Source organism: Emiliania huxleyi, assembly GCF_000372725.1.
Source record: "Emiliania huxleyi CCMP1516 chromosome Unknown EMIHUscaffold_21, whole genome shotgun sequence".
NCBI lineage: Eukaryota > Haptophyta > Isochrysidales > Noelaerhabdaceae > Emiliania > Emiliania huxleyi.
In genome coordinates this window covers 232,315-256,050 of record NW_005200507.1, presented here as the reverse complement: position 1 = coordinate 256,050, position 23,736 = coordinate 232,315, and the positions used below count along the sequence as shown (strand labels likewise).

The 23,736-nt window shown below is 66.4% G+C and overlaps 8 protein-coding genes across 8 annotated transcripts; 5 read left to right on the top strand and 3 right to left on the bottom strand.

Moving 5' to 3' along the window:
* Positions 1–504: 504 nt before the first annotated feature.
* On the bottom strand, positions 505–2,694 carry EMIHUDRAFT_204204 (hypothetical protein; the record flags this gene model as incomplete). Its single annotated transcript, XM_005780737.1, has 3 exons — positions 505–1,182; positions 1,324–1,503; positions 1,723–2,694. 3 exons carry the CDS (start codon positions 2,692–2,694, stop codon positions 505–507), a joined length of 1,830 nt encoding a protein of 609 aa, XP_005780794.1.
* Positions 2,695–3,355: 661 nt separating this feature from the next.
* Positions 3,356–4,588, top strand: EMIHUDRAFT_463086 (hypothetical protein; the record flags this gene model as incomplete). Its single annotated transcript, XM_005780736.1, has 1 exon — positions 3,356–4,588. One exon carries the CDS (start codon positions 3,356–3,358, stop codon positions 4,385–4,387), a length of 1,032 nt encoding a protein of 343 aa, XP_005780793.1. The 3' UTR covers positions 4,388–4,588.
* A 102-nt stretch (positions 4,589–4,690) lies between these two features.
* Positions 4,691–6,564, top strand: EMIHUDRAFT_99873 (hypothetical protein; the record flags this gene model as incomplete). The annotated part of the gene is made up of 2 exons (XM_005780735.1): positions 4,691–5,870; positions 5,933–6,564. The coding sequence occupies 2 exons, from the start codon at positions 4,691–4,693 to the stop codon at positions 6,562–6,564; spliced, it is 1,812 nt and encodes a 603-aa protein (XP_005780792.1).
* Positions 6,565–7,621: 1,057 nt separating this feature from the next.
* Positions 7,622–9,775, top strand: EMIHUDRAFT_204201 (hypothetical protein; the record flags this gene model as incomplete). Its single annotated transcript, XM_005780734.1, has 4 exons — positions 7,622–8,130; positions 8,226–8,293; positions 8,473–9,301; positions 9,424–9,775. The coding sequence occupies 4 exons, from the start codon at positions 7,622–7,624 to the stop codon at positions 9,773–9,775; spliced, it is 1,758 nt and encodes a 585-aa protein (XP_005780791.1).
* Positions 9,776–9,961: 186 nt separating this feature from the next.
* On the bottom strand, positions 9,962–12,951 carry PI3K1 (phosphatidylinositol-3-kinase; the record flags this gene model as incomplete). The annotated part of the gene is made up of 3 exons (XM_005780980.1): positions 10,575–12,951; positions 10,177–10,421; positions 9,962–10,054 (listed from the first exon to the last, which is right to left on the bottom strand). The coding sequence occupies exons 1-3, from the start codon at positions 12,892–12,894 to the stop codon at positions 9,962–9,964; spliced, it is 2,658 nt and encodes an 885-aa protein (XP_005781037.1). The 5' UTR covers positions 12,895–12,951.
* A 3,507-nt stretch (positions 12,952–16,458) lies between these two features.
* EMIHUDRAFT_54867 (hypothetical protein) lies at positions 16,459–17,341 on the top strand (the record flags this gene model as incomplete). Its single annotated transcript, XM_005780733.1, has 3 exons — positions 16,459–17,046; positions 17,130–17,210; positions 17,291–17,341. Coding segments are annotated over 3 exons (720 nt in total), but the record flags the coding sequence as incomplete, so codon positions are not given.
* A 916-nt stretch (positions 17,342–18,257) lies between these two features.
* EMIHUDRAFT_204198 (hypothetical protein) lies at positions 18,258–19,198 on the bottom strand (the record flags this gene model as incomplete). The annotated part of the gene is made up of 2 exons (XM_005780732.1): positions 18,258–18,285; positions 18,492–19,198. The coding sequence occupies 2 exons, from the start codon at positions 19,196–19,198 to the stop codon at positions 18,258–18,260; spliced, it is 735 nt and encodes a 244-aa protein (XP_005780789.1).
* A 1,719-nt stretch (positions 19,199–20,917) lies between these two features.
* Positions 20,918–22,086, top strand: EMIHUDRAFT_64104 (hypothetical protein; the record flags this gene model as incomplete). Its single annotated transcript, XM_005780731.1, has 3 exons — positions 20,918–21,429; positions 21,519–21,622; positions 21,695–22,086. The coding sequence occupies 3 exons, from the start codon at positions 20,918–20,920 to the stop codon at positions 22,084–22,086; spliced, it is 1,008 nt and encodes a 335-aa protein (XP_005780788.1).
* Between the last annotated feature and the right edge of the window lie 1,650 nt (positions 22,087–23,736).

The following is a 23,736-nucleotide window of genomic DNA, read 5'->3' as shown; positions in this document are numbered from 1 at the left end:
CCTCTACTAGGAGATGGGTAAAAAGGAACAGGTCCCCGCCCTGCGGTCTTTGTGCAGGGTTCTTTGTGGGTGTGGTCGGCGACTAGCCGGGGTCGTCCTCCCGATGGGGGACTAGCACTAGCCGTCTTCCACATGGTCCCTCGGGTCCCTGCTGCTCCTAATCTCGTCGTACATCCTCCTGCTGATCTCCGCAACATCCTGCTCCCTCCCTCGTCTCGCCCTGCGCGTCTGCTCCGCCTCACCGTCGTCTGCTCTGCGTCGTCTGGTGACGGGTCCTCCATAGTCGGTTGAGGTCGCCGCCCTCCTCGTGCCTCTTCCCAACGTTCCCTCGGCGGCCGATGCCGTCCGCTCCGGCTCCCCAGTCCCCGGGTCTGCCCTGCTCTCTTCTGCGCTAGCTTCTGTTTCGACGAGACGGGGAGGGTGTGAACTTTCGTTTTATTACGTGCATGAATGTAAAAGTGGCGGCACATGTACATGTACATGTTGTTGTTGTGCATGTGCATGTTACGCGATTGCTTGCGCAGCCACCCGACGGCAGGCGCAAAACTCCTCCGGCACACCTGCCTCCGCGCAAGTGCGGTGCTCGGGGAGCGGGTCGAGGATGGATAGCGCTCCGGCCTCTAGCGAGGCGGTGTTCGGATACGCTGCGAGCTGGACCATTGCATGGTAGAGCTCACGCACGGTCACCATTCGCCGCGTATTCGCGCGGAGAGCGGCCTGCCAGGCGGGCCGCTCGCGCATCAGCCAGTCGGGCGCGAGGACGTAGAGGACAGGCAGCTTGTGCTCGGCGGCGCCGATCTCGTAGTCGTTGTACCAGATGCCGTGCGTGCCGTGGTCCGACAGGAGCATCACCACAGTGTCGCGGAGGAGGCCGGCCGCGTGCCGCTCGAGGAAGGTGGAGAGCGCGTCATCGAGGGCGGGCAGCCGCAGCATGAAGTGCTCGTGCGCCACCATCGTGTTGATCGAGGCCCAGCGGCGAGGTGCGGCGGCATAGAGCGCGAGCCATTGCTCGAGGTACCCCATGAGTACCTCGTGCAGCTGTCTCCCGCCGCCGACGCACTGCCGCCGACCCGGGTTGAGGAAGCCGTCCTGCGCCCAGCAGCAGGGCTTGACGAGCGGCGAGCAGAAGAGCCGCCACAGCTGGTGATCGGGCAAGTTGGCCTCGCTCAGCATGACAGCCGACTGTGAGAGCGCGTGCAGCACCTGCGACCCGTCCGAAAGGGAACGGTGCAGGCGTGTGTCGAGGGATCTTGCCGGTGGGGGCAGAGGTTGCCGAACGAGACCAGGGTTGGGGGAGGGAGTGCGAGGCAAGGCGTGCGGCACCGACGTCGGCGACTGGCAGTTGTCGTGCACCTCATCCACCATGGCGCTGACGGCACCGGCGCGGCGCCACACCTCCCACACGCACCGGCCGGGCAGGGTCTGCGACAGGTGCTCGGGCAGCACATTGCAGTAGAGGGGCAGCTGGTTGGGCACCGAGTTGTACCCGACGATGTTGTAGTGCTCGAAGTCGAAGAGGTGCCACCCGCCCGTGGTGGCGCCGCTGCCGCCCTCACCGCCGCCACGCTTACCGCCGCCCTCGTCACCGCCGCTTCCGCCTGGATGTGCGCGGTTCGCGGCGGTGAGGCGCTCGAGCGCCGCCAGAGTCTTTGGGAGCGAGCGGCGAAAGTGAGCGCGCGAGGTCGCGTCAATCATGAAGATGAGCAGCGAGGGGGCGGGCACGCGTGCTGTCGTGGCCTCGGGCCGCGGCCACGTCGGACCCGACTCCTCCAGCCGCCGCCACCCCCAACGGTCCTCCCGCAGGCCCTGCCACTTGTCCCACGGCCGATCCCACGCTGCCGGAGGCGGCGACGGCGGCGGCCCGCTCCCACCCGCCCCAAAGTTGATGACGCGTGAGAGGAGCTCGGGCCGAAGACGTGGGTGGGCGAGCAGGTTAAACTCCTCTCCGCAATATGCGAGCACCACCTCGGCGCCCTCGACGCGCGCCGGGCCGCTGTACTCGCGCAGCTGGCTCTCGCCATCGAGCGCGTACCTCGCCGGCAGGTGCGGAGCGCAATCGAGGGAGAGGATGCGGTCGCCCTCGAGGCGCGCGAAGCGGCGACCGCCGCACGGCGGATGTGACACGTCGAGCAGCCCATCGAACTCGCGGTTGGCGAGCACCTCGGCGTACCTCCCGGCCAGCTGCTGCAGCTCGCTATGAGGGAGCCGCGAGCTAGCGTGCAACGCCGCGAGCGCCGCTGCTCGCTCGCGCGGCTGCGTGGCGAGCGCCGCCGCGAGGAGGTCGCGCCACTCCCAGTGCGGCACTGCCGCGGGGCACGAGCCGTCCGGCGCAACGGCGTGCCAGCTCGAGTGCACTGCGAGCGGACCCGCCGCGCCAGACGCATCACGCGGAGGCGCGTGGCTGGCGAGCGCACGTCGCTGGCTCACTTCGAGCTTGCCGAGCAGCAGTCGCAGCCTTGCGCGTCGTACCTGCACGAGTCGGGCCGCGAGGGTCGCCTGGAGCTCGCTCCGTGCCCCGCGGACACGCAGCTGCTCCGCGAGCAGGTCGAGCTTTGCTCGGCGGACATCAGCGCCAGCGGCAGCACTCCAGGAGCTGGACGCGTCGCGCAGAAGGACGTGGCGCTGCGCGCAGCCGACGAGACTCGCGAGCGCGACGGCCGCGCAGACGGCGAGCGCCTGCGCCTGGCGCAGCATTCTCTCTCTCTGTCGTATATGAACCTGCAACGTGGCATCGGGTGGAACGTACGAGTCCGTCCGCAGAAAATACGCTTCCACCTTTCGCCTTGATTTGCCCGCTGGTGGCGGCGTGCCGTCCTCCCATCCCTCCCTTGGGTTGTCCGTTTTCTTTCTTTCTTTCTTTGCCCGCTGTGCGCCGGTCAGCAATTTTCAGTGTATGTTGCTCTTACGTACATTCCCGTAGGAGACTCTGCATATTCCTGATAGCACGGCCAGCTGGCGCGGCCGCTGTTTAAAAGAGTTTCCGACCCCCAAGTCGTGTGCACGCCCACCCTCACTGTCTGTTCTTGTTTCTTATCAACCTATCAGCTATCTCACAGATCGACCCCCGTGGGTTACAGACCAGTTAGGGAAAAAATACCGCACTCTAAGGTAGGTAGGTAGAAAGGTGAAGAACAGCCAGGCTCGGACTGGACACCAACGCGGTATGGGTGGACCACTCTAAATTCACACCCTTGTTATTGAGAAGAAAATACGTCCTATGGCGCTGTGCGCTGGTCTGTGAGAGGTTGAGGTGCGAGCCCTGGAGGCCCTGGGAATGGGGGGAGACTACCCGGGCCTAGATTCACAGTTGGAGCGAGTCGGACAGGCTTTGCAGCGGGCGCGAGAGACGTGAAGGATGTCGGAGGACAAGGCGAAGAAGCTTGCCGCGGAGATCCAGGCCTCCTCGAGCTCAGAGACCTTCGACTTGGCCGGGTACGGGCCCGAGGGACTCGCGCAGCTCGTCAAGGCGGGTCTCGGGACGCCGATCCGCAGCGCGGAGATGATGCGGCTCACGTTTGTCTGCGGTGGAGGCAAGAAGGTGCGCCAAAAGTACGCTGACAACCTCCCGAGTCTCTTTGGCGACGCGCTGAAGAGTTCAGGCTTCGTAGAGGACCGCGGCGCGGCGGCCTCCCTCGACTGCCAGGGGCGCTACAAGTTCCAGCATGACACCGACAAGGACCTCAAGTTTGTGCACGTTTTCCCGCGAATCGCGCCGCCGGACACGCCGGGCGGCGAGGGCGACGCGGCGCTCTCGCCCGCCGACCTGGTGATATTCGCCGACCTGCCGGCCTTCAGAACGATGGTCGCCAAGAAGACGCCCTCCTTTAGCCAGCGACGCCGCGCGCTCGACGTCCTCAAGGCGGCCAAGGCGCGGCTCGCCGCCATCGAGGCGAAGCAGCTCGCCGAGCTGCAGCCGCTCTCCGAGGAGGAGCAGAGCTACTACGACTCTTCGGACGCAGACGGACTGCAGGCGAAGCAGGACTTCCTGCAGGCGCTCCTCGAGGAGATGATCGCCGCCGGCCAGCTCACCAAGCCGGAGCAGAGCGCTGTGCTCGAGCAGCTGCAGCAGAAGCTCGAGGCGGTCGAGGCGCAGGTGGCGGCGGCCGCCGCCGCCGGCTCGTCCAAGAAGGAGGCCAAGCTGCGCGAGGCGCGCGAGAAGCTCGAGGCGCGCCGCGCCGCCGTCTCGGCGCTCAAGCCAATCGCCAACCGGCCTAAGTTCGCTTCGGAGATTGGCGCGGTGCAAAAGCGGCTCGCCGCGCTCGACGCGCTCGAGAGGAGCGCAAAGGTGCTGTCGCTCGACGACGCGCTCAAGCTCAACGCGAGGCCAAAGCTGCTCGAGGACCTCAAGGCGATGCAGGCGGAAAGCAGAGGCTGGTTTGCCGAGTGAGCAGCAACCAGCAGCCGCGTGCGGGCCGTTCACAGCCTCGACGTACCGCTCGATCCGCAGGTGACTGTGAGCTGTGAAGTCGGCCGCCCCGCCCGATCGGTGTCGCGCATCCCGACCTTCCCGAGGGAGCTTGCTGGCCCGTTGCCCTTGAAAGTTTCTGGCGTGAAACGAAGAAAAGTAGGGAAAGCTAATCTCATTCTTTTTATTTTTACTTACGCGTAAAACTAAGCAGAAATCGCCAAAAGAGCGACGTCCGCAGTTTCTGAGGCCATCGAGGCGCCCGTGGCGCCCGTGAATGTGTATATGCGACAGGACGTGGTGCTGAACGTGTACCCCGAGCCCTCCTTTCGCCGCGCGCTGGTCGAGCCGCTGCGCGTTATAGTGGGGCTTGCGGTTGGTCTCCCCAGCTTTGTGCGTGCCTATGAGATGGCGCATGGCAAGGAGGCCAATCCAGACCTGCCGCTGGTGAGCCTGCAGATCGTGTGTGTTGGCTTGCCAATGGTAACGCTGGGCCTCGCGCTCTTCGCGATTGGCTTGCGCGATGGCCTCATGCCGCTCGGGGACCTGATCGGCCGCACGCTGATGCACGAGAAGCGCGAGATGGTGCCTGGGGTGGGCTTCGCGCTCGGCCTGCTGCTCACGTTCGGCGAGCCCGCGATTGGTGCCTTGGTTGAGGTCGCCTACGTGGCGTGGGAGTTCCCGACCATCCAAGGTCTGCTCGGCGCGTACCAGGAGCTCACTGTTGGCGGTATCGGCAGCAGCGTGGGGCTCGCTGTCTCGCTTGGGTGCTGGCGGCTCAGCAGAGCAGACCACGGGGGCGGCTGGTCGCTCTCGCAGATGATCACCCCCGTTGTGCTGATATGCCTCGCGGTGACTACGGTCACGCCGCTCGCCGCTCAGGGCCTTGCCTGGGACGCGGGGGCGGTCACCACGGGTCCAATCACAGTGCCGGTTGTCCTCGCGCTCGGCGCGGGGTTGGCGAGCGAGGGGAGGCCAGCCTTTGGCATCGTCACCTTTGCCTCGCTCATGCCCGTCATATCGGTCACCTGCAGCTGCCACGCGATCCAGCTCTGGAAGCTGCTCACCGGGCGCGACACCTCGGCGGAGCGGCCGGCGAGGGCGGAGCACGTTGATGACCTTCTGCAGGTGGCGCGCGAGGAGGCGATCCTCACGGCCCGGAGCTTCCTGCCGCTCAGCCTGGGGCTCATTAGCGTGCTATTCTACCTGAAGATACCCTGGCGGGTGCTGACGACGCGGCCAGTGCCACGCGGGCTCGGAAATGTGCTGCTCGGCCTCTACGCCTTCTTCGTCGGCATCAAGGTGGGAGTGCTACCAATGGGGCGCAACGGGGGAATGCGGCTGACCGAGGGAGTCTTCTGCGAGGACGGCGCGGTGGACCTGACACGTGCGCTTGGGATTCTCCTCTTCGGTTTCCTCACCATCTTTGCGTGTCAGATGATCGAGCCGGACTTGCTCGTGCTCGGTGCCCTCCCCACCCCTCCCCCTTCCCATCGCCTTCTCGCCACACGCGAGACTCTCGAGCAGGTCGCCAGAGCGTGCACCGCGCCCTGGTTGCAGGGGGGCAGGCGGAGACGATGTCACTCGGGCGGGTGTCAAAACTGAGGCTGGTGGCGACCGTGTCCGTTGGATGCGGCATTGGTACGGTGGTCGGCATTCTGAAGGTGCTGCTGAACGTGCCGCTGCTCCTGATGCTGATCCCGCCCTACCTCATCGCGCTTGCGCTCACGTGCGGCCAGGACGACTTTATCGTTGGCCTCGCTTGGGACGCCGCAGGTACTACCACCGGAAGCATCACCGTCCCTTTGATTCTCGCGCTCGGCCTTGGCATCGCCGAGCAGGTGGACACCGCGGAGAGCGATGTCTCTGGCTTCGCGTCGCTCGGACCGCTGGGCGTCCTCGGCTGCGCGTCCGTCTGGCCCATCTGCACCGTACTGATTGCATTCCGCTCCCGCGCTCCCACTTCCGCTGTCGCCGTGATTAACGACGATTGGCCGGCTGAGCAGCGACCACCGCCAATCGCCAGCGGGGCACCAAAAGGGCGACCGGCGTCTGGGGACGCGCGGGAGCCAACTTCACCGGACTGCGTCACGCAGCTGGACATTTCTCAGTTTCAGGTGCCCCACCAGGGCCTCGAGCTGCAGGTTGCTCATTGCTGACTCCGTATGGCAACTGCCTCGTAAGCCCCCCTGCTGGTCACACATCACCTGCCCCTGCTGGTCACGTCATTGTCGTACAAGTTGTTTTGCTCCTTGCCCTCGTTGCGTCTAGTAGAGAACGTCTGTGCGTCTCCCGTCATCTTGTACCATAATTGTTGCATGTGCCATATACCTTGCCAACGTTGCGACGATCAGGCCCCTGAATAAATAAATAAATAGAGCAGTCATCTCCAGGGAGAGATGGGCGACGCACACGAACACAGAGGGACAGTGCGCACCCCGCCCCGCTCGCAGGGCGTGCATCACACAGGTGGACTGTGTGACTCCTCGGGTTTCTGGGACTCAGAGGTGTGCTAGTCGCTATTCTCTGACAATTCCGACATATCTGACGGGCAGTTCGGGCTCGAGCGGTCGCGGTCGCGGCCAGCGCGTGAGGCCTGGCTAGGGTTGCCGGGCGAGAGCTCGACCCACGCGCCGGAGCGCGCGTGGTGCTTGAGCAGCCGGGCGGTCGCCGCAGCCACCTCGAAGGGTAGCTCGTCGAGCCACTCGCCGAATGTGCCCTCGTCCTGCGCCGCAGCGAGGTCCGAGGAATTGCTCACCTAAAAGCCGTACGCGCGGCAGGCCCGGTAGAGCGCCTCGTTTTGGATCTCCTCCGGCGCCTCGGAGTCGTAGCCGCAAACGGAGGAGCCGGCAGAAGAGGCCCGCTTCGCAGGCGGCGCGTCAGGCGACGAGGATCAGGCCCCTGCGTCTAATTGATGACTCGGCGTTCCTTTTTTCTGGCGTTCCGGAAAATGTAACAGGCCTTATGACCGTCGAGCCGGACATATCTGGGCTGTCCGAGCGACTACTCCTTGCTCGTCGACAGTATTTTGGCATTGGTGCACAGTCCGACGCGCGCTTTCGGCGCTTCCGCAGTACGATCGCCGCGACGTGGAAAACACAAACTCTTGATTTGACGGCAGCAGGCCTCGGCCCACTGGCCGCAGACGTGCTTGTTGAGGAGCTGCTGGGCCTGCCGCCGTCCCATCGACCGTGGCTACTGCATCTCGACCGCAACATGCTGGGGGACGCCGGGGCAGTCGCGCTGGCCCGGCTGCTGCGTGCGTCGCCGACCACGCAGTCGCTTTCCGCAAGTTCAAACTGCATCGGCCCTCGTGGGGCCCTCGAGATCTTTGAGGCCCTCTTGCAGGACTGCAGCCTCACGTCGCTCGACCTCTCCTCGGGCGGCACTCCGGCGGAGAGGAATGTGATAGCAAGAGGGCACGAGAGGCCCGCGATCACAGCCCTCGCTAAAGTGCTGCAGCGTTCGCCAGCCCTAAGCATCCTTCGGCTGGGAGCGACCGCGATCGGGCCCGAGGCAGCAGCCGAGCTTAGCGCTGCGCTTCCGCTATCTTCCTCCCTGATGGAGCTTTCCTTGCCCAGTAACGGCTTGGGCCCCGCCGGTGCCGCCGCCATCGCTGAGGGCGCGGCGCACGCGCAATCCTTAGAGACGTTAAATCTAACGGCGCGGCCATGCAAGACTTCAAAGCTGCAACACTCAAGGAACAGGGATCCACTTCTGAGAACGTGAGTCGTTCGTTTCTAGGGTAACGATATTGGAGATGCCGGAGCTGCGGCGATCGGCGAGAAGCTTTTCGCTGCGAGCGGGGTTGCGCGGCCAGAAGCCACGAGCAGGCCTCCGTCTCCTTTGTTGCGTCCGCCTTCGCCAAGCAGGCCGCCTTCCCCTTCGGTTCGTCCAACGTCGCCAGGCAGCAGTGGCCGGCGTCAGCCGATTGCCACCCGGCTACCTGCCGCACTCTCGCCCGTACGCCTTCGCTCGCTGCAGCTAGCCAGCAATCGTATTGGGCCAGTGGGAGCGCGAGCTCTCGCCCAGGCGCTGTACGCCTGTCCAACGCTGACTTGCCTCAGGCCCCGATACGCGCCGTGCCCGGCACCGTACCTGTCGCCTGCCTCGCCTTGACCAGTTCGTCAAGCTGATCGGTAGGCTGGCACGCAACGAGCTCGGAGATGAAGGAGCGAGGGCCTTCGCCGCTGAGATTGAGAAGGCTGCCAGGGCGTCGGTTAGCACCATCGTCCTAACTGAGCTCAGCCTAGCCTCGAATGGCGTGGGTGATGATGGGGCGTGCGCTTTGGCAGTTGCCTTGAAGTGCAGCGGCGAACACTATCGCGGAGCTGCTGCATCGGCTCCGCTGCGCGTGACAAAACTAGACCTGAGCGCAAACCGGCTCGCGGACCGCGCCGCAGTGGAGCTGGCACACGCTCTCTCGGCCGAGGCTTCCAGTCTACAGGTGCTCAACCTGAACGAAAATGGGATCGGCAACGAGGGTGGTGCAGCCCTCGGGCGCGCACTCCCATCCTCGCCGGGCCTTCGAAGGCTGGGACTAAAGAGCAACCCGCTCGGTGGCGGCGCTGGGGAGGCCCTCGCCGCCGGACTCGAGGGCAGCAGCGTGCTGGCGCTCAGCCTAGAGAACAGCGCTGTGCCCTACAGCTGCGTCGAAGCAGCTGAGCGGCTGGTATTAGCCAATCGGAAGCGGTGGGAGGAAGGCAGGCCGCAGCGGAGCGAGAGCAGGAGGCGTGCGCTCGAGACGACATCGGAAGAGCTCAATCGGGTGCGAGCGCAACTAGCCTGGGAGCGGGCCGAGCTCACGGCGACTGAGGCTCAGTTGGAGGAGGCGGCTGCGCAGCTGTACAGCCTGAGGGGCGAGATTCACTCACGAGAGGAGGAGGACGAGGCTAGGTGCGCTCACCCCCCCCCCACCCCACCCCTTTGAGCCATCCCTCTCTTGCTGCTGAGCACACAAGAATTCAGCCATGAGGACGCGTGCCTGTGCAAGTCACCTTTCGCTCCTCTCTACACAGGCTCGCCGCTTGCCAGGAAAGTACCCGTCAGGCCGAGCTCTCGGCTCGGGAAGAGGCTGAAAAGCTCGCCAAAGACCGGAAAATGTGGCACGAGACGCTCAACATGAAGGAGGCTTCACTTCTAATGGCGGAAAAAGCGGCTGCACGCGCGCGAGATCGTATGAAGCGCGCCAATTGCTCCACCAAAGTGGAGGTGCGCAGCGTGGTCGCGGAGGTAGAGCCGCTCCGCGAGGCTGTATTGCTGGCTTCCGCAGCGCTGGAGAGCGCAAATGAGGCTGCGTGCGAGGCGGAGGCGAGACTAACTCAGGAAGCGCTCGGAGAACAAGGTGTGTCACCAATATGTGACAGGTAATGAGGCTGCTAGCGGTGTGTAATGTACTCCTCGTGCCAATAAAAGGAAAAAGGTGCTACACACAGCCGCCTAGTTCACGAACGTGTCTAACCACGCGCACACAAGATATGCGTCCTCGGGTCGGCCTCTCGCGCTCCGCCCATCGAGTCGCGCCCCCGTGGCGCGCGTTCTCTCTGGCGCACCTCTCTAAGAGTGTGCAATGATGTGAACCGCGTTGTTCACCTGCGTTGTGCGCGAGCTGAGCGCGGCGGAGATCAGCTTCGTAAAGTGTTCCGCCGCCTAGAAGCGGTCGGGGGTGGGGGGGTCAGCGCGTCGTGGGGCGGCGCTGCAGCTGTGGACGAAGGGACTGGGTGGGCCGTCGCCTGAGTCTCCGATTTGCCGAGCCGAAGGCAGTCGCGCACCCAGAAGATGTCTTCGGCCCGCTGCAGCTCGGGGATGCCCGTCGATAGCATCAGCTGGAAGAGCGTGATGAACTCGTGGCTGTGTCCGCGTAGAATGCCGTACGCTCGGCAGCAGAGGGCTACGAAGTGTTCGTAGTCGCTGTGGCCCTTGTCGCCGAGGACACGAGCGAAGTCTGGGGTGAAGACGAACGGGGCCCGCTCGCGCTTAATCCCAAACTTGGACTTGTAGTTGCCCAGGAAATGGCCTGCATGGGCGCGAGAGACGCGTGCGTTGTGGGGCGTCCTCGTCCAAGCGCAGGAGTACGTCGCGTCCGGATGTAAGAGCAGCAGTTGACAGCAGCGGGGCGCGTGAGGGGAGAGATGTGACCACGCGTGTGGGAGTGTGTGCGGGGTGGCACCAAAGTCGATGTGGAAGAGGTGGCCATTCTTGGAGAGCATCACGTTGTCATTGTGCCGGTCGCCGATGCCGAGCACGTATGTGGCGACGCAGTAGCCCGCGAGCGAGTGCGCAAAGGTCTCGACGGCCGCGGCATACTCGCGCTCGCTCTTGTTGTGCTCGCGCAAATAGTGTGCCATCGGCTCCTTTGCAAACGCGCCGGATGCGCCGCCGCCGTACTCCTTTGTGATATTTGCCGTCGTGTTCGAATTGAGCACGATCTCGATGAAGCCCACCTCGTCGCCAGTCGCGACGACTCCATACGGCGAGAGCCGGAGATCGAGGTCCTCGGCCTCCCACTTTCGCTCCATGCTCCGGATGAGCTGCATCGTCAGCGCGTCCTGCCGCAAGTCGTCGCCGCACTTGAACATGACGGTGACGTCCGTGCCCTGCGGGTCCGCGTTGGAGAAGACCAGCCACAGAGGCACCTTCTTCGAGTCCATGCACCGGCACTTGCTCACAACGAGGCCCGTGCACTCGATGCGGGGGTCTAGCGGCAGCTGGAAGCGCGGCGGTAGCTCCGTCTCGCTGAGCTTCTGCCGCAGAAGCGCAATCCGCTCCGACTTCTTCTCGCGCTGCACCGCCCGTGCGATTGCAATCAGCGACTGCTCAACGCGCGACTGAAGCAGGAGCTTCTCGCGGTGAGGGCCGCAGCAGCGCAGGTACTCTTGTAGCAGGAGGCCGAAGCGCTCCGAAACCTCCGGCAAGTGCATCTCGGCCTTGAGCGCCCAGAAGAACCGGTGGCCGACCTGGTGTGGACAGCGCAGTGCGCGTCGCAGCAGCAGCCGCGCGAGGGCCGAGTCGTGCCGCGACTCGTACTTGAGGACCTGCGTGAGCTGCAGCACCAGCTCGGCGAGGGCCGTGTCGCTCATCTCCCCGAGTCGCTCGACGGCGTATGCGCGCACTTGCGGGTCGGCGAACTTGGCGTCGAGGAGCTTGAGCGCCTGGGTCGGCGATGGGACGGCCCACTTCCGCAGTAGTGCGTGCGCCTCAGCGACAGCCGTGCGGTCGTCCCACTTGCACGACTCGAGCAGCTTGCTCAGCGCCTCGGGCGAGGACGAGACGAACTCGCGGTGCCTCCACACGAGCTCCTTCTCGTCGAGGGAGAGGGGCGAGAGAGGGTCCTGCTCGATGATGCGCTTCAGCCGCAGCACCTCCTGCGTACTGGGCAGAGCTCCCGCCGCGAGCGAGCCCGGGCGGCGAGCCCGCGGCGGCATCGGGGGCGGCGGCTCCGGGGCCGAGGCGCTGTCGAACTCTTCGTCGGGGGGCATGACGACTGGCACGGCGAAGCGGTCGAACGCAACGAAGAGGACGGGCGGCTCTGGCTGGGACGGGTCGAACGTTGCGTTCTCCAAATTGCAGCCGATTGGGTTTGCGCTCTCCTCTGGCCAGAGCCGCAGAGCGTGCGTGCCGTTCGCAAGGCGCTCGTCGTGCCCCACCAGCATCATCGAGACCCAGCCGAGGCTGCAGCTGGTGGCGGCGCCCTCGTCGTCGCGGGCCGCCCGCCCCCCAGCCGGCCGCGCGCAGAGTGTGAAGCAGACGCGGGCGGCGCGAGGAATGTGGTGCAGCGGCAGGCTCGTTTGCAGGCTCGCCGACCAGCTCGGGTTGCTGCCCTCGTCGCAGATCGCCGCTGGCGTCTCCACTGGGTCGCATAACGGCACGCCGCCATGATAGACACCGAGTCGCACGGAGAGAGCCCACACGCCGCTGCAGGCGCCACCACGCCGGGGACTGCTGTAGGCCGCTGCGAGGACCGAGCGGAGCCGTTCTGCAGAGATGATCTCGACTCGCAGCTTGAGGTGGTCTGGAAGGTCGTAGAGAGAGAGAGAGCAGGACGGCGGCCCGCTCGCAAGCGCTGGCTGCGGCGGCTGCGGCGGCACACTGCTGAGGGGCGGCAGGCTGGCGAGCGGGTTGGGGACGAGCGAGAGCGCCACCTCCGCCCCCTTTCTGAGGCAGCGGCGCACGTACTCGTAGCTCACCACGATCCCGCCGTCGAGGTACTCGTCGCAACCGACGACCTTGAGACACATGAGGTGGGCCGGGCGCGAGTCGTCGAGGGTCGCCTTGGCGTACGCCGCGAGTGCCTTCGCGCGAAGCGCGTCCACCGTGGTCGCCGCGTCCACGGGCAGCTTCTTGGTCATCTCGTCCGAGAGGCGGACCGTCGCGGTGAACTGCTCGGGGAGCCACGACGCGTTCTGAGACTCGCAGCGGAAGGTGGGGAGGTGGCGCCACACGGCCGCGGCCGAGTGTGCTGCGGCCTCCGTCGGCCTCAGCGCGCGCATCGCAAGGCGGAAGGCGATCGGCTCGGCCGACTCGGAAGACCAAGCGAGGGGTGGCCCGAGCAGCTCATGCACTGCAGCAGCGCTGCCGCTCTCCTCTGCGGCGACGGCGCGTGGCAGCGTCGCTTCGGAGAGTCTGCAGAGCCGCAGCACGGGCGCCCGCCGGTACTGCAGGTGCTCGCGAACCGTCGTCACTTGCGAGAGTGGCAGCTCGGACTCGTCGCCCTGCCCGGGACCGGCGCTGCTCTTGGAGCCGCGCAAGACTTCTCCCGAGACCGCCACTTGGAGGACCCACTCCGTGTCGGCGCTAGAGTTTCCCGAGAGACCCGCTGCGGAGCGCCCCAACAGGCGGCGCCTCATGAGGACGATGGCGTCGGCGACGGTGTGGGTGAGCGACAGCGTGACGAGCAGCGAGCTTCCGTGCGAGGGCACGACGCGGACGGCAAAGTGAAGCGGCAGCTGCGCGGTATAGCTCCGTGAGGCGTGCTGTTGGGCCCGCTCACAGAGGGCTTCCGTAGCCACAGCCAGCTCTGCTCGCGTCGGCCAGTCGAGCCTGTAGCACGCGTCCAGCATGGCCTCCACCGCCGCCTCGGCCGGCGGAACGTCGTTGAAGCACCCTTTCACGAGGTCGCTCGACAGCTCTCCCTCGGGCAGACTCCCCGGGGACTGGTCGAGGCTGCACGCGAGCGACGCTAGCCGCGCGAGCAACTGTGCTGCAGCAGTCGACGTCCGCGCGGCGCCATCGGACGGAGGCGACGGCTCGGAGGGGCCGCGCTTGCCAAAGGCGGCATAAGAGATGACGGCAACGTACCCCACCGACGCACCGGTGGCGTCCGAGCGTCGAGCGCCGCCCGCGAAGAGCTGGGAGAAGCCGATGGCCTCCCCCGCGCCCACGCGGCGCGATCCAGGCTCCCCAGGCTGCCCTCCCCTACCGGTAGCCGACCCAGGCTCCCCTACGTCAAGCAGGCCCTCAAGCACGAGGCAGACAAACGAGGCGGGCTGGCCCTCTCTCAGGATGACGTCGCCGGGCGTGAAGCGCACGATGGCGCACGCGTCGCTGAGCGCGGCCACGTTTGCGAGGGAGAGGGCGCCATGCGCCCAGGGCGAGTCGCGGAGGCGATGTAGCAGCTGGACCGCGGTCGCGGGCGGCACTTGAGAGGGAACGGCGCCGGCGGTGCCTCGAGGGCTGCTTCCCCCGCCGCGCGACCGACCGTCGTCCCATGTGCTGTCAAAGGTGCTGCTGAGCGGCCTCTGGAGGACGCCGCAGCAGAAGGCCTCGAGCGGCAGCGAGCGGCCGCGCATCTCCCAGCTGAGCGCCCGGAAGCGCGCGAGCAAACCGTCCTCCTCTTCCTCGCAGCCGGCCTTGGAGGAGGAGACCGAGCCGCGCGCGGCCGAGTCGACCGCGGCGGCGGTGATTGCAGAGGCGAGCGCCGACCTTGTCGCGTTGCACCCGGCAAAGGTGCCGCTCATTCGGTCGAGGTCGGCGTTGCCGATGAGGCATATCACCCCTGGCTCCACGCCCACCACGTCGGAGGGCCTTGCCTCGGCAGAGAAGAGCCCCTCCGCGCCGAGGAGGTCGCCCGCTGAGCGAAGGACGAGCGAGGCGTCGCCGCCGACCTCCTCGCCGACGGAGCCCTGCAGGATGAGGCCGATGAACGTGGGCGCCTCGCCCACGCAGAGGAGCGGCTCCCCCGCCTCGAAGCCCGCCACCGCAGACGCGAGCGCGAGCTCTGTGAGGAGCTCGTCCGACAGGGCGAGCAGCCAGCGGCCCTCGCCGCCGGGAAGATGCGCGACGCGCCGCTGCAGCCCCTTGAGCAGGCCGAAGGCGTCGGCGGCCGCAAGCTCGCCCGGCAGAGACGTGTAGGGGAGATCCGCCTGCTCGTTTGAATTACTGGAGCCGGAAGAGAGTGAGCTGTCTGCCCTCGAGCCGAGCGACACCTTGCGGTCCAGGTCGACCGAATCCTGGAGTCGGAGGGATCGCCGGCTGCCGCTGGCCGAGACCCGTGACCCGCTCCGCGACACCGCCGGCCGAGACGCCACCGGCAGCCGCAGCTTGCTCGGGGTCCGCAACACGCTCCAGGTCCCCTTGGCGCTGTTGGCAGGAGGGAGAGCGCAGGCAATCGTCTCCTCCGCCTCCTGGGAGCAACCCCATCCCTGCGCCGCCTGCTGCTCCAGGAGCTGGCACACGCGAGCGTCCACCTGCGCGGGGGCAGCACGTGCTGGTCGGCGCGGGCGTAGCACTCCTAGCGGGCAGCAAAAGGGAGCACTCACCTCTGCCTCCGAGACGTGGGCACCACGCTTGTCCATCGCCGCGCGCGCGCAACAACTCGAGAGCTTGAGGCCGAGCGGTGGATTTTCGCGGCCGATGAGCGCGTCGAGCCGTGCAAACGGAAGCGTGGCGAGAGCGCCGGCCTCGGCCGAGACAAATGCGCAGCTGCGGACACTCCTCGCAAAGAGCGCGTCCGAGCCAATGAATGTGCCGACGCCGAGCGGCGCGCCCGCGGCGCCGGACGGTAGAACCTCGGCCACGGATCCCTGCAGCACGATCAGCATCGTCGTTGCCGGCTGCCCCCTCGTCAGCACCTCGACGCCCGCTTCAAAGCGGGCGACGGGAGAGACCAGCTTCGCGAGCTCTACGATTTGCTGGAAGGTGAAGGTCGAGAGGTCCTCCGAGTGGTTCTGCGCGTTGACGAGGAGCAAGAGGGCCTCCTCCTCGTCCGCCATGCGAGCGAATGTGCGCGGTGCAATCCCGGGGCGACCGAGCAAAGGAGGCGTGACACATTTCTTCCTTGGGTTTCTTTTGTGTCGTTTTCTCTGTCTCTCTCTCTCTCTCTCTGTGTGTGTGTGTGTGTGCGTGTGCGTGTGCGTGTGCGTGTGCGTGTGCGTGTGCGTGTGCGTGTGCGTGTGCGTGTGCGTGTGCGTGTGCGTGTGCGTGATTTCGTGTGCGTGTGCGTGTGCGTGTGCGTGTGCGTGTGCGTGTGCGTGTGCGTGTGCGTGTGCGTGTGCGTGTGCGTGTGCGTGTGTGTAAGAAAGAAAGAAAGAAAACACACAACCCAAGGGAGGGATGGGAGGACGGCACGCCGCCACCACACAGGGATTTTAAGGAGAGGAGTGTGGTGTGTTTGTGTTACGCTAGCCGTCGCCCACCCTGGGGAGTCTGCCTCTTCGTATCTCTTTTCGCAGTCTCTCGCCGCTTCTCGCTGCAACCTTCATGCCACCTCGCGGCCGTCCCACTCTCGTCGGTCTCTCCCTTGTCACTTCCTCCTCTGTCGCGTCGTTCTCTTCTGCCTCGTCCTGCGACGCCGCCGCCTGCCGGTCCCTTGTTCTCGCGGCTTCTTTCGCCTTGCGCAACTCCGTCCTCCTCGCGGCGTATCCTGGCCCCTCGAGTCTATCAAGCTCCCCTCGCGCAAGGACCACATTTCTGACTCCGTGTGTGTGTGCGACCTCGATTCGCGCGGCGCATTCTCTTTTTGGATGGCGGCACTTTGCCTCTGCCCCGGCCTCCCTCTCTGCCTTCTCTCCGCCCTCCCCCCGCGCTGCAGCCCGCCCCGCCTGTCCGCCGCGCCGCCCGCGGTCATCCTCACGCGCGAGCGCGGCAAGAACGGCAAGCTCGACGCGCTGCTGCGCGAGCGCGGCGTGCCGACTGCGGAGCTGCCGTGCATCGCGTTTCAGCAGCTGCCCGCCGGGCAGGCGGAGCTGCCGCCGGCCCTCGCGGAGGAGACGCCGGCCTGGGTCGTCGTCACGTCGCCCGAGGCCGCCGGCGTGCTCGCTGAGGGCTGGGAGCGCGCCGGCCGGCCTCACCTCCGGCTAGCGTCGGTCGGCGGGGCGACGGCCAAGGCGCTCCAATCGCTCGGGCTGCGCTCCGCCTTCACGCCGACCAAGGCGACGGGGAGGGCACTGGCAGAGGAGCTGCCGCTCGACCACGGCGACAGCGGAGGCGGCGACGGCGCGCCGCCGGCGGTGCTCTACCCTTGCTCTGCGCTCGCCGCCGACACCGTGTGCGCCGGCCTGGAGCGGCGCGGGTTCGGCGTGCGCCGCATCGACACGTACACGACGGTGGCGGCTGAGTGGGGGCCGTCCGAGGAGGAGGCCGCTCGCGCCGCGTCGGTCGTCTCGTTCGGCTCGCCGTCCGCAGTGCGCGTCTGGCACGAGCGGGTGTGCCCTTGGTGGAGAGAGAGGCCCGCCTCCCGCGCGCGCGCGTGGCAGCGCCGCCACCCAACCACTCGCCGCCGCTGCAGGTCGGCTCCGGCGCCGTCGCCGCCTGCATCGGCGAGACGTCTGCGGCGCAGGCGCGCGAGCTCGGCTTCAGCCAGGCGCGTGTGCGGGAGGGCAGGGAGGGAGGGGAGAGAGGGGAGGGAGAGAGGGGCCCGAGGCGGTGAGCGACCTGCGCCCGACGCAGGTGATCGCGCCCGACTCGCCCGGCGTCGAGGCGTGGGCCGAGACCATTCTCTCTCTCGGCCTGTGGGGGCCATCAGAGTAGCCGCAGCGCGCAGGCGAGCCGGCGCCGGGTCCGGTCGACACATCTCACATCGTCATGGACGCGGCTTAAATACTCTGTTGCATCTCGGTTACGTTCATGGTGACGTTTTCGCCCAAAGCCTTACTTTTGCCAAAACCGCGTGGTGATTTCGAGTGTCCTGACTGCATGCTGTGTACACACACCACACAGCTCACAGTGAGACACAAAGCACAAACGACAAAGTGGTCCAAAAAAACCCCATTACCTCCTATCCCAAAAGTTATTTAGTACCACCCCCCTACCGCCGCCCAGTACGTGCTCCGCAGCTGAGCCCACGCACCCCACAGCAGCTCAGGGACACAATGAGCTCGCATACAAGTGCTGGTACGCACAGCTCGACGCGTACTCGAATGCTGCCACTGTCATTCTAGCCGGCGAGCGGCGGCGTCACAGCGTCGACTCTCGCATCGCGATGAGACGCACTGCTTGCCCAGACGCGCGCCTTGGCGCGCTCCTGTGGTGCAGGAGGAAGGCCAGCGGTCGTGCTGCGCAGGCCCGGCCGTCTGGCTGAAGGGAGCAGCAGCTGGCGCTCAACAGCAGCGCTGGCGAGCGGCGCAGCCACACCACACTCCCGCCAAGCCACGTGTCATTTCCCGCCAAGATTTGGCGCCAAAATGGCACTTTAGTGTCCACCTAGCCACGTGGTCGCGGCCTGAAGCTCCATGCTTCTGGGACTGAGGTCCCACATCGCTGGACTCCATTTGTGTGCAGGCGGCACCTTCCGATCGTTCGCCGATGTCCGAAACCGGGGTGGTACTAAATAACTTTTGGGATAGGAGGTATGCATTAAAAAAGCGCGGTGCGGCCGCGCCGGGGAGCCAGGTGCGTACGACACCCCACCGACAGACTAACGGGTCGCGGGGAGCGAACACAGCCTGTCAGCGATCGCGTTACTTTTGCGGAGTCACCTCACACACCGAGCAGTGTCGATCACAACTCAGTTCTCAAGGCGCTGCCCTCACTGGTGCTGGGCGGCGCCTCGCCAGCAGCACCCGCTCGTGCCGCCCGCGCCTCCACCGCAGCCTTCGCCGCCGACTGCAGCCGCGCCGCCGCGGCGTCGTCGAGCTCGCCCGGCTCCCACCCGTGCTTTTCGCGCATCTTGCGGTCGTGCTCCGCCTCGGACGGGCGGAAGCGGGAGGCGGCAGCGCTGTCCTCCACATGCGCGCCAGTGAGCGCCGCAAAGAAGACGCAGGCGGCAAGGTACGAGCCCAGGCGGGAAGGGTGGAGGTCGTCCGGCGCGTAGAGACGGCGGAAGAGGGAGGCGGGCGACAGCGGGTCGCGGCCCGCCTCCACCTCCTCTCGGTGGACGAGCTCGAACGCGTCGCCGACGGGAGCCAGCTCCGCCTCCGCCCCGGCGGCCCGCAGCAGCTGCGTGTAGCCCTCGCAGCCCGCGGTCGTCAGCCGCTGCATCGTGGCGTAGTCAGGGTAGCGGGCGCGCAGCCGGGCGTAGGCGCAGCCCGCCGCGTGGCCCCATGTCCCGTAGAGCAGCACGCGACGGCCGGCGAGGCGAGGCGCGAAGAAGTCACGCAGCGCCGACTCGGACGCGGCGCGGTCGCCTGAGTCGGCGCCGCCCGGGACGGCGGAGTTGTCCTGCAGGACCGCGACGTCCCACGGCTGCTCCAGCAGCGCCGCGACGCTCGGGTCAGCGGCGTGCTGCGCCAGCCGCTGGCCACCCGGCGTGACCTGCCCGCTCGAGGACGAGACGCCGCCCGCCGCGAGGAGGCCGGCGAGCATCAGCGGCAGGTCGTGGTAGTAGACGTAGCTGTTTCCAATCCACGCGATGTGCATTGTGTCTAACGTGTGGGAACAGAACCCAGGGAGCTGAGCAGCGCCGGCCGGTCAGAGTTCGGAGGACGTCCGTGCTTGCGGCAAAACAGAATTTGGCGGGAAGCGAGTTATGTTGTGGGCACTTCAAGACACAGAGCTCACACAAAATCAAAGGGAGCGGCGAGTCGCAATTCCAGGGTCGTTGTGGAGTTCGTTGTATACGTTGTGGCGCTGTGGACAGCTGGCTGTGGCGGGCCACCCTGGTATCCCTGTCCAGAGAGGCACGGGTGCCAATCTGGGGTCTTTCGACCGAGTCATGAGCGATGAGCCCTGACCAGGGATTCCCCTCTCGTATAGGACAAAGTTGCACCGGCGGCACGGGCGCAGGCGCGGGCAGCCTCCTACTTACGGAGCGGCGATCCTCCGATTGAGCTCTACTCGAGAGCCGAGGGAATTCTTTTTCCTGCGCCAGTCCGCACCTGTGTCGAGCCTGTCTGAGAGAGGGAGGGTGTAGAGGATGTAGAGTGTAGAGCGCTGTAGAGCTGTCTGTAGTAGAGCTCTACATCCGCCGCGTGACGAGGCGCCTGCGTTGTAGAGCGATGTAGAGGCGCTCTACAACGTGAAATCTCTCACCCACCTCCCCGCGTGGGGCCGCTCCGGGGCGACCCGGGCGCCCTCCGACCAAACTGCCACACTATACTATCCTTTAACAACAAACTCTACATCATAAGCGGCGAACGAGGCACGGTCGCTCTCCGACATGAGGCGCGTTGCACTTGCCAGTGCTGCCCTGGCCTTCTCTCTGCCCGCCCAATGGGTGGCAGGTGCCTCTGCTGCTGTGGCATGCCTCACAGCTGCGACTGGCCGGCGCCTCGGCGCGTCAGCTCGGCTAGGTGTAGCGATCGTGGCCAGCGCAACTCGCTTGGACTCAACGCTCAGCCAGGAGCTCCCGCACGCGCTGGCGCGAGTCATGGCGCATGCAACGCTCAAACAATGATCGCCTCGCCTCGCGCAAATGCGACCGTCCCTCGCAGCCGACAGTCCACCGCCTGCTAAAGAAGCACAGCGACGAATGCGGCATCACCGGCGACGCATGGCAGGCTGGTCATGACGCAGTTATAGGGTGTTGTGTGCCGTCAGAGTGACTCTGTGTGTGTCAGGGGTAGTCAGGGCCGTCCATCAGAGCTCCAGTAAGCTCGGAGACACCCCATTAGCGCGGCTCGACCTCTTTGAGTCACTGCCTTCCCAGCGCTTTGGCTGTAGAGCCTCTACAACAAACTCTACAACAAAATCGCGCTCTACATCGCTCTACATCGGACTCACATCGTCCCGCGCCGGATGTAGAGCTCTACAGCTCTACAGCGCTCCAGAGCGCTCTACAGCTCTACAGCTCTACAGCGCTCTACACTCTACATCCTCTACACCCTCCCTCAGGAGCCTGGTCTGCTATAAATAGAGCAGTCACCTCCAGGAGAGATGGGCGAGCGACGCACGAACACAGAGGCACAGTGCGCACCGCCCCGCCCCGCTCGCAGGGCGTGCACCACACAGGTGGGCTGTGTGACTCCTCGGGTTTCTGGGGACTCTGACAGACCCTGGCCCTGAAAAATAAAGAAAACAGACAACCCAAGGGAGGGATGGGACGGCCCTATATTTTATCCCAATCAAAATTCTTTTTCCTGGCTCGCGCGCTCGTTTTTGAGTGCCGCTCGCCCCACGGCATCACGCACCACCACGCCCATGTCCGAGTACGCCCTCTCCGACCCTCCCACGGACGGCGTCACCGCCGTCCGCTTCGGCCCAACTGGCGACAGCCTAGCCGTCACGAGCTGGGACGCGGCGCTGCGGCTGTACGACGTGGCCACGGCCGACGTGGTAGTCCGGCTGCCGCAGCCGGCGCCGCTGCTCGATGTCGACTTTGTCGACGCGGGCAGCGTGCTGAGCGGCGCAACGGACGGCGGGCTGCGGCTGCACGGGCTTGAGACGGGCGTGGAGCGCGTGCTCGGCTGGCACGCCTCTGGCGTCCGTTGCGTTCGCTTCTGCGGTGCGGTCGGCGCTGGCGTGAGCGGCAGCTGGGACCGCTCGCTCAAGCTGTGGGACGTGCGGACGGCGGAGGCGTGCGTCGGCACCTATGCCCAGCCGGACAAGGTGTTTGCGCTCTGCGTCGGCGCGCCAGGCGCCCCTCCGCCGCCCGCGCCGCTCGTGGTGGTCGCGACGGCGGCGCGGCACGTCCACCTCCTCGACCTGCGCCGGTGGCTGCTCCCGCGCCCGCGGCCCCGTGTGATGCCTCCTCGCACACACCTCGCACACAGCGCGCGTGACCCGCCCGCCCGTCGCCCAGGCCTTCCGAGCCGCTCCAGCGGCGCGAGTCGGCGCTCAAGTGTCAGACGCGGGCCGTGGCGCAGATGCCGGGCGGGCTCGGCTACGCACTCGGGTCCGTCGAGGGTGCGGCGTGCGTCGCCGGAGCCCCGCCGGGTGAGCGCCGCCGAGTGAGGGTGCCGGAGCTGCGCCGTGTAGGTCGCGTCGCCGTCGAGTACGTCGACCCGAGCGCCGAGGCGCAGGCGCGCAAGTACGCCTTCAAGTGCCACCGGACGGTGGTCGACGGCGTCGGCACCGCCTTCCCCGTCAACGCCATCTGCTACCACCCGAGGCACGGCACCTTTGCGACGGGCGGCTGCGACGGGCATGTCAACGTCTGGGACGGCGCCAACAAGAAGCGACTCTGCCAGCTCCCGAGGAAGCCAACGTCGGTCGCGGCCCTCGCCTTTTCCGCCGACGGCAGCCGGCTCGCCGTGGCGGCGTCGTACACGTACGAGATGGGGGAGCGGGAGCGCGCGCCGGACGCGGTCTACGTGCGCACGGTGGCGGAGGCGGAGGTCAAGCCAAAGGCGAAACGCGGCGATTCCTGAAAGTGAAAGTCGGAGTGCGGACATTTGTCTCAATGTGGAGCTCTGTGTGCATTCGAACTGTTCCGCGCAGTCCGCAGAGGGGTATACACAGTATTTGGTTGACGCTTTTTCAGCCGTCGGCGTCGCTCCGCGCCGGCCGCCGCCCCCGCGCGCTGGCGCCGGCGGCCGGCGGACACGAGCGCTCCAGGTCATGCAAAACGGGCCCTGAGTGTGACCGAAACGCGTACACCGGCACATTGTCGGCCGATGCGCGGCTCGCCGCCCACCCCACGCGGTCCCTAGGTGTTATATAGCATAAACACCGTCCGTGCAGGGCTCCTAGGCCATCACTGGGTCCACAGTGGACGGACACACAGCCTCAGCCGGCCCGGCGGGCGTCTGGGGGGGCGACCCCCCCATCTTTGTTTACCGATGCGTCCTAGAATGCAAAAACGCATTCTAGGACGCACTTTTCATCTCAAAGATACCATGTGTCTCGGGTACACAGGGCATTCTAGGATGCGATGGCTGTCCTGGAGATAGCCGCGCCGTGTCTTTTGTTACGCGTTCCATCTTAGACGCCACAAGCATCTATAGATGCACAGCTGTTCTGAGATGGCACTTGCATACTAGATCACATTTTACTATACTTGGACAGGGAAGCGTCTCAGGAGACACCGTGTGTCGGGTGCACCGGGCACCGAGGGGGGAGCAGGGAGCCAGGGAGCACGAAAAGGCGGTGTGATCTCTCGGCACCCCCTGGGGGCCCTGCCTTGAGTGCTCGTGTGAGGTCTCTCCTCGCGGCCTGCCCCTCCTGGAGAACCAGGTTCTCAGCACCGCGCATGCATCTGCTCGCGCCACGAGCTCTGGGCGCAAAGACCAAAGTTGCATGCACTGCTTACGACGATCCGACGGCGACGCCGCCTCCCCCCCCCACCAACCAGTTTGCGCGGCAGGTAGCGGGGCCAGTTCGAGGCTGAGGGCGTGGGCGTGCGCCTAGACACGGAAGACAGCGTACTTCCGAGAGTCGGCCAGCCGCGCGGTTTTTCTTGTTTGACTTGGCGATTTGAGGGACCGGGCATCCCGACTCGCTCCTCGCTCCTCGCTCGGTGAGCTGTCGCCCACCAGCGCGCGGCGACCGCGCGCACACCGTGCCCGCCGGCTCGCCGCCCTCCTCACCACCCGTCGGCGCTGTCCGCAGGCATGTGAGTCAGAACGGCGACCGCGCAGCGCGCACGGGTGTCTTGCTCGCCACCACCCTCTCGCCCCCGCTCCGTGACCGCCGCCGCCCGCGCCACCGCCGCCGCCAACACCGCCTCGCGCCTCGCGCCTCGCTCTCGCCGCCCCCGCCGCCCGCCCTCGACCTCGCGACGGCGTCCTTCTGGGGATCTGCGGGTGGCTTGCCCGCCTCGCCGCCGCCCCCACAGCGTGACCGCTTCCGCCGCCCCCACAGCGTGACCGCTTCCGCTCGATCGGTGAGCCGTCGCCCACCACGCGCGCTCTCACGGCGACCGCGGGCCGCTCATCGCCTCCGCCACGTCGCAGGTGTTTGATCTGGGCAGGAAGCGGCGCTGGTGACGGCAACCGGCAGCCACGTGCACGGAGTGCTAAGCGAGGTGCCTGTGTCCAAGTCTGAGTAGCCCGTGGCCGTGAGTGGCGTCAGGGGCAGTG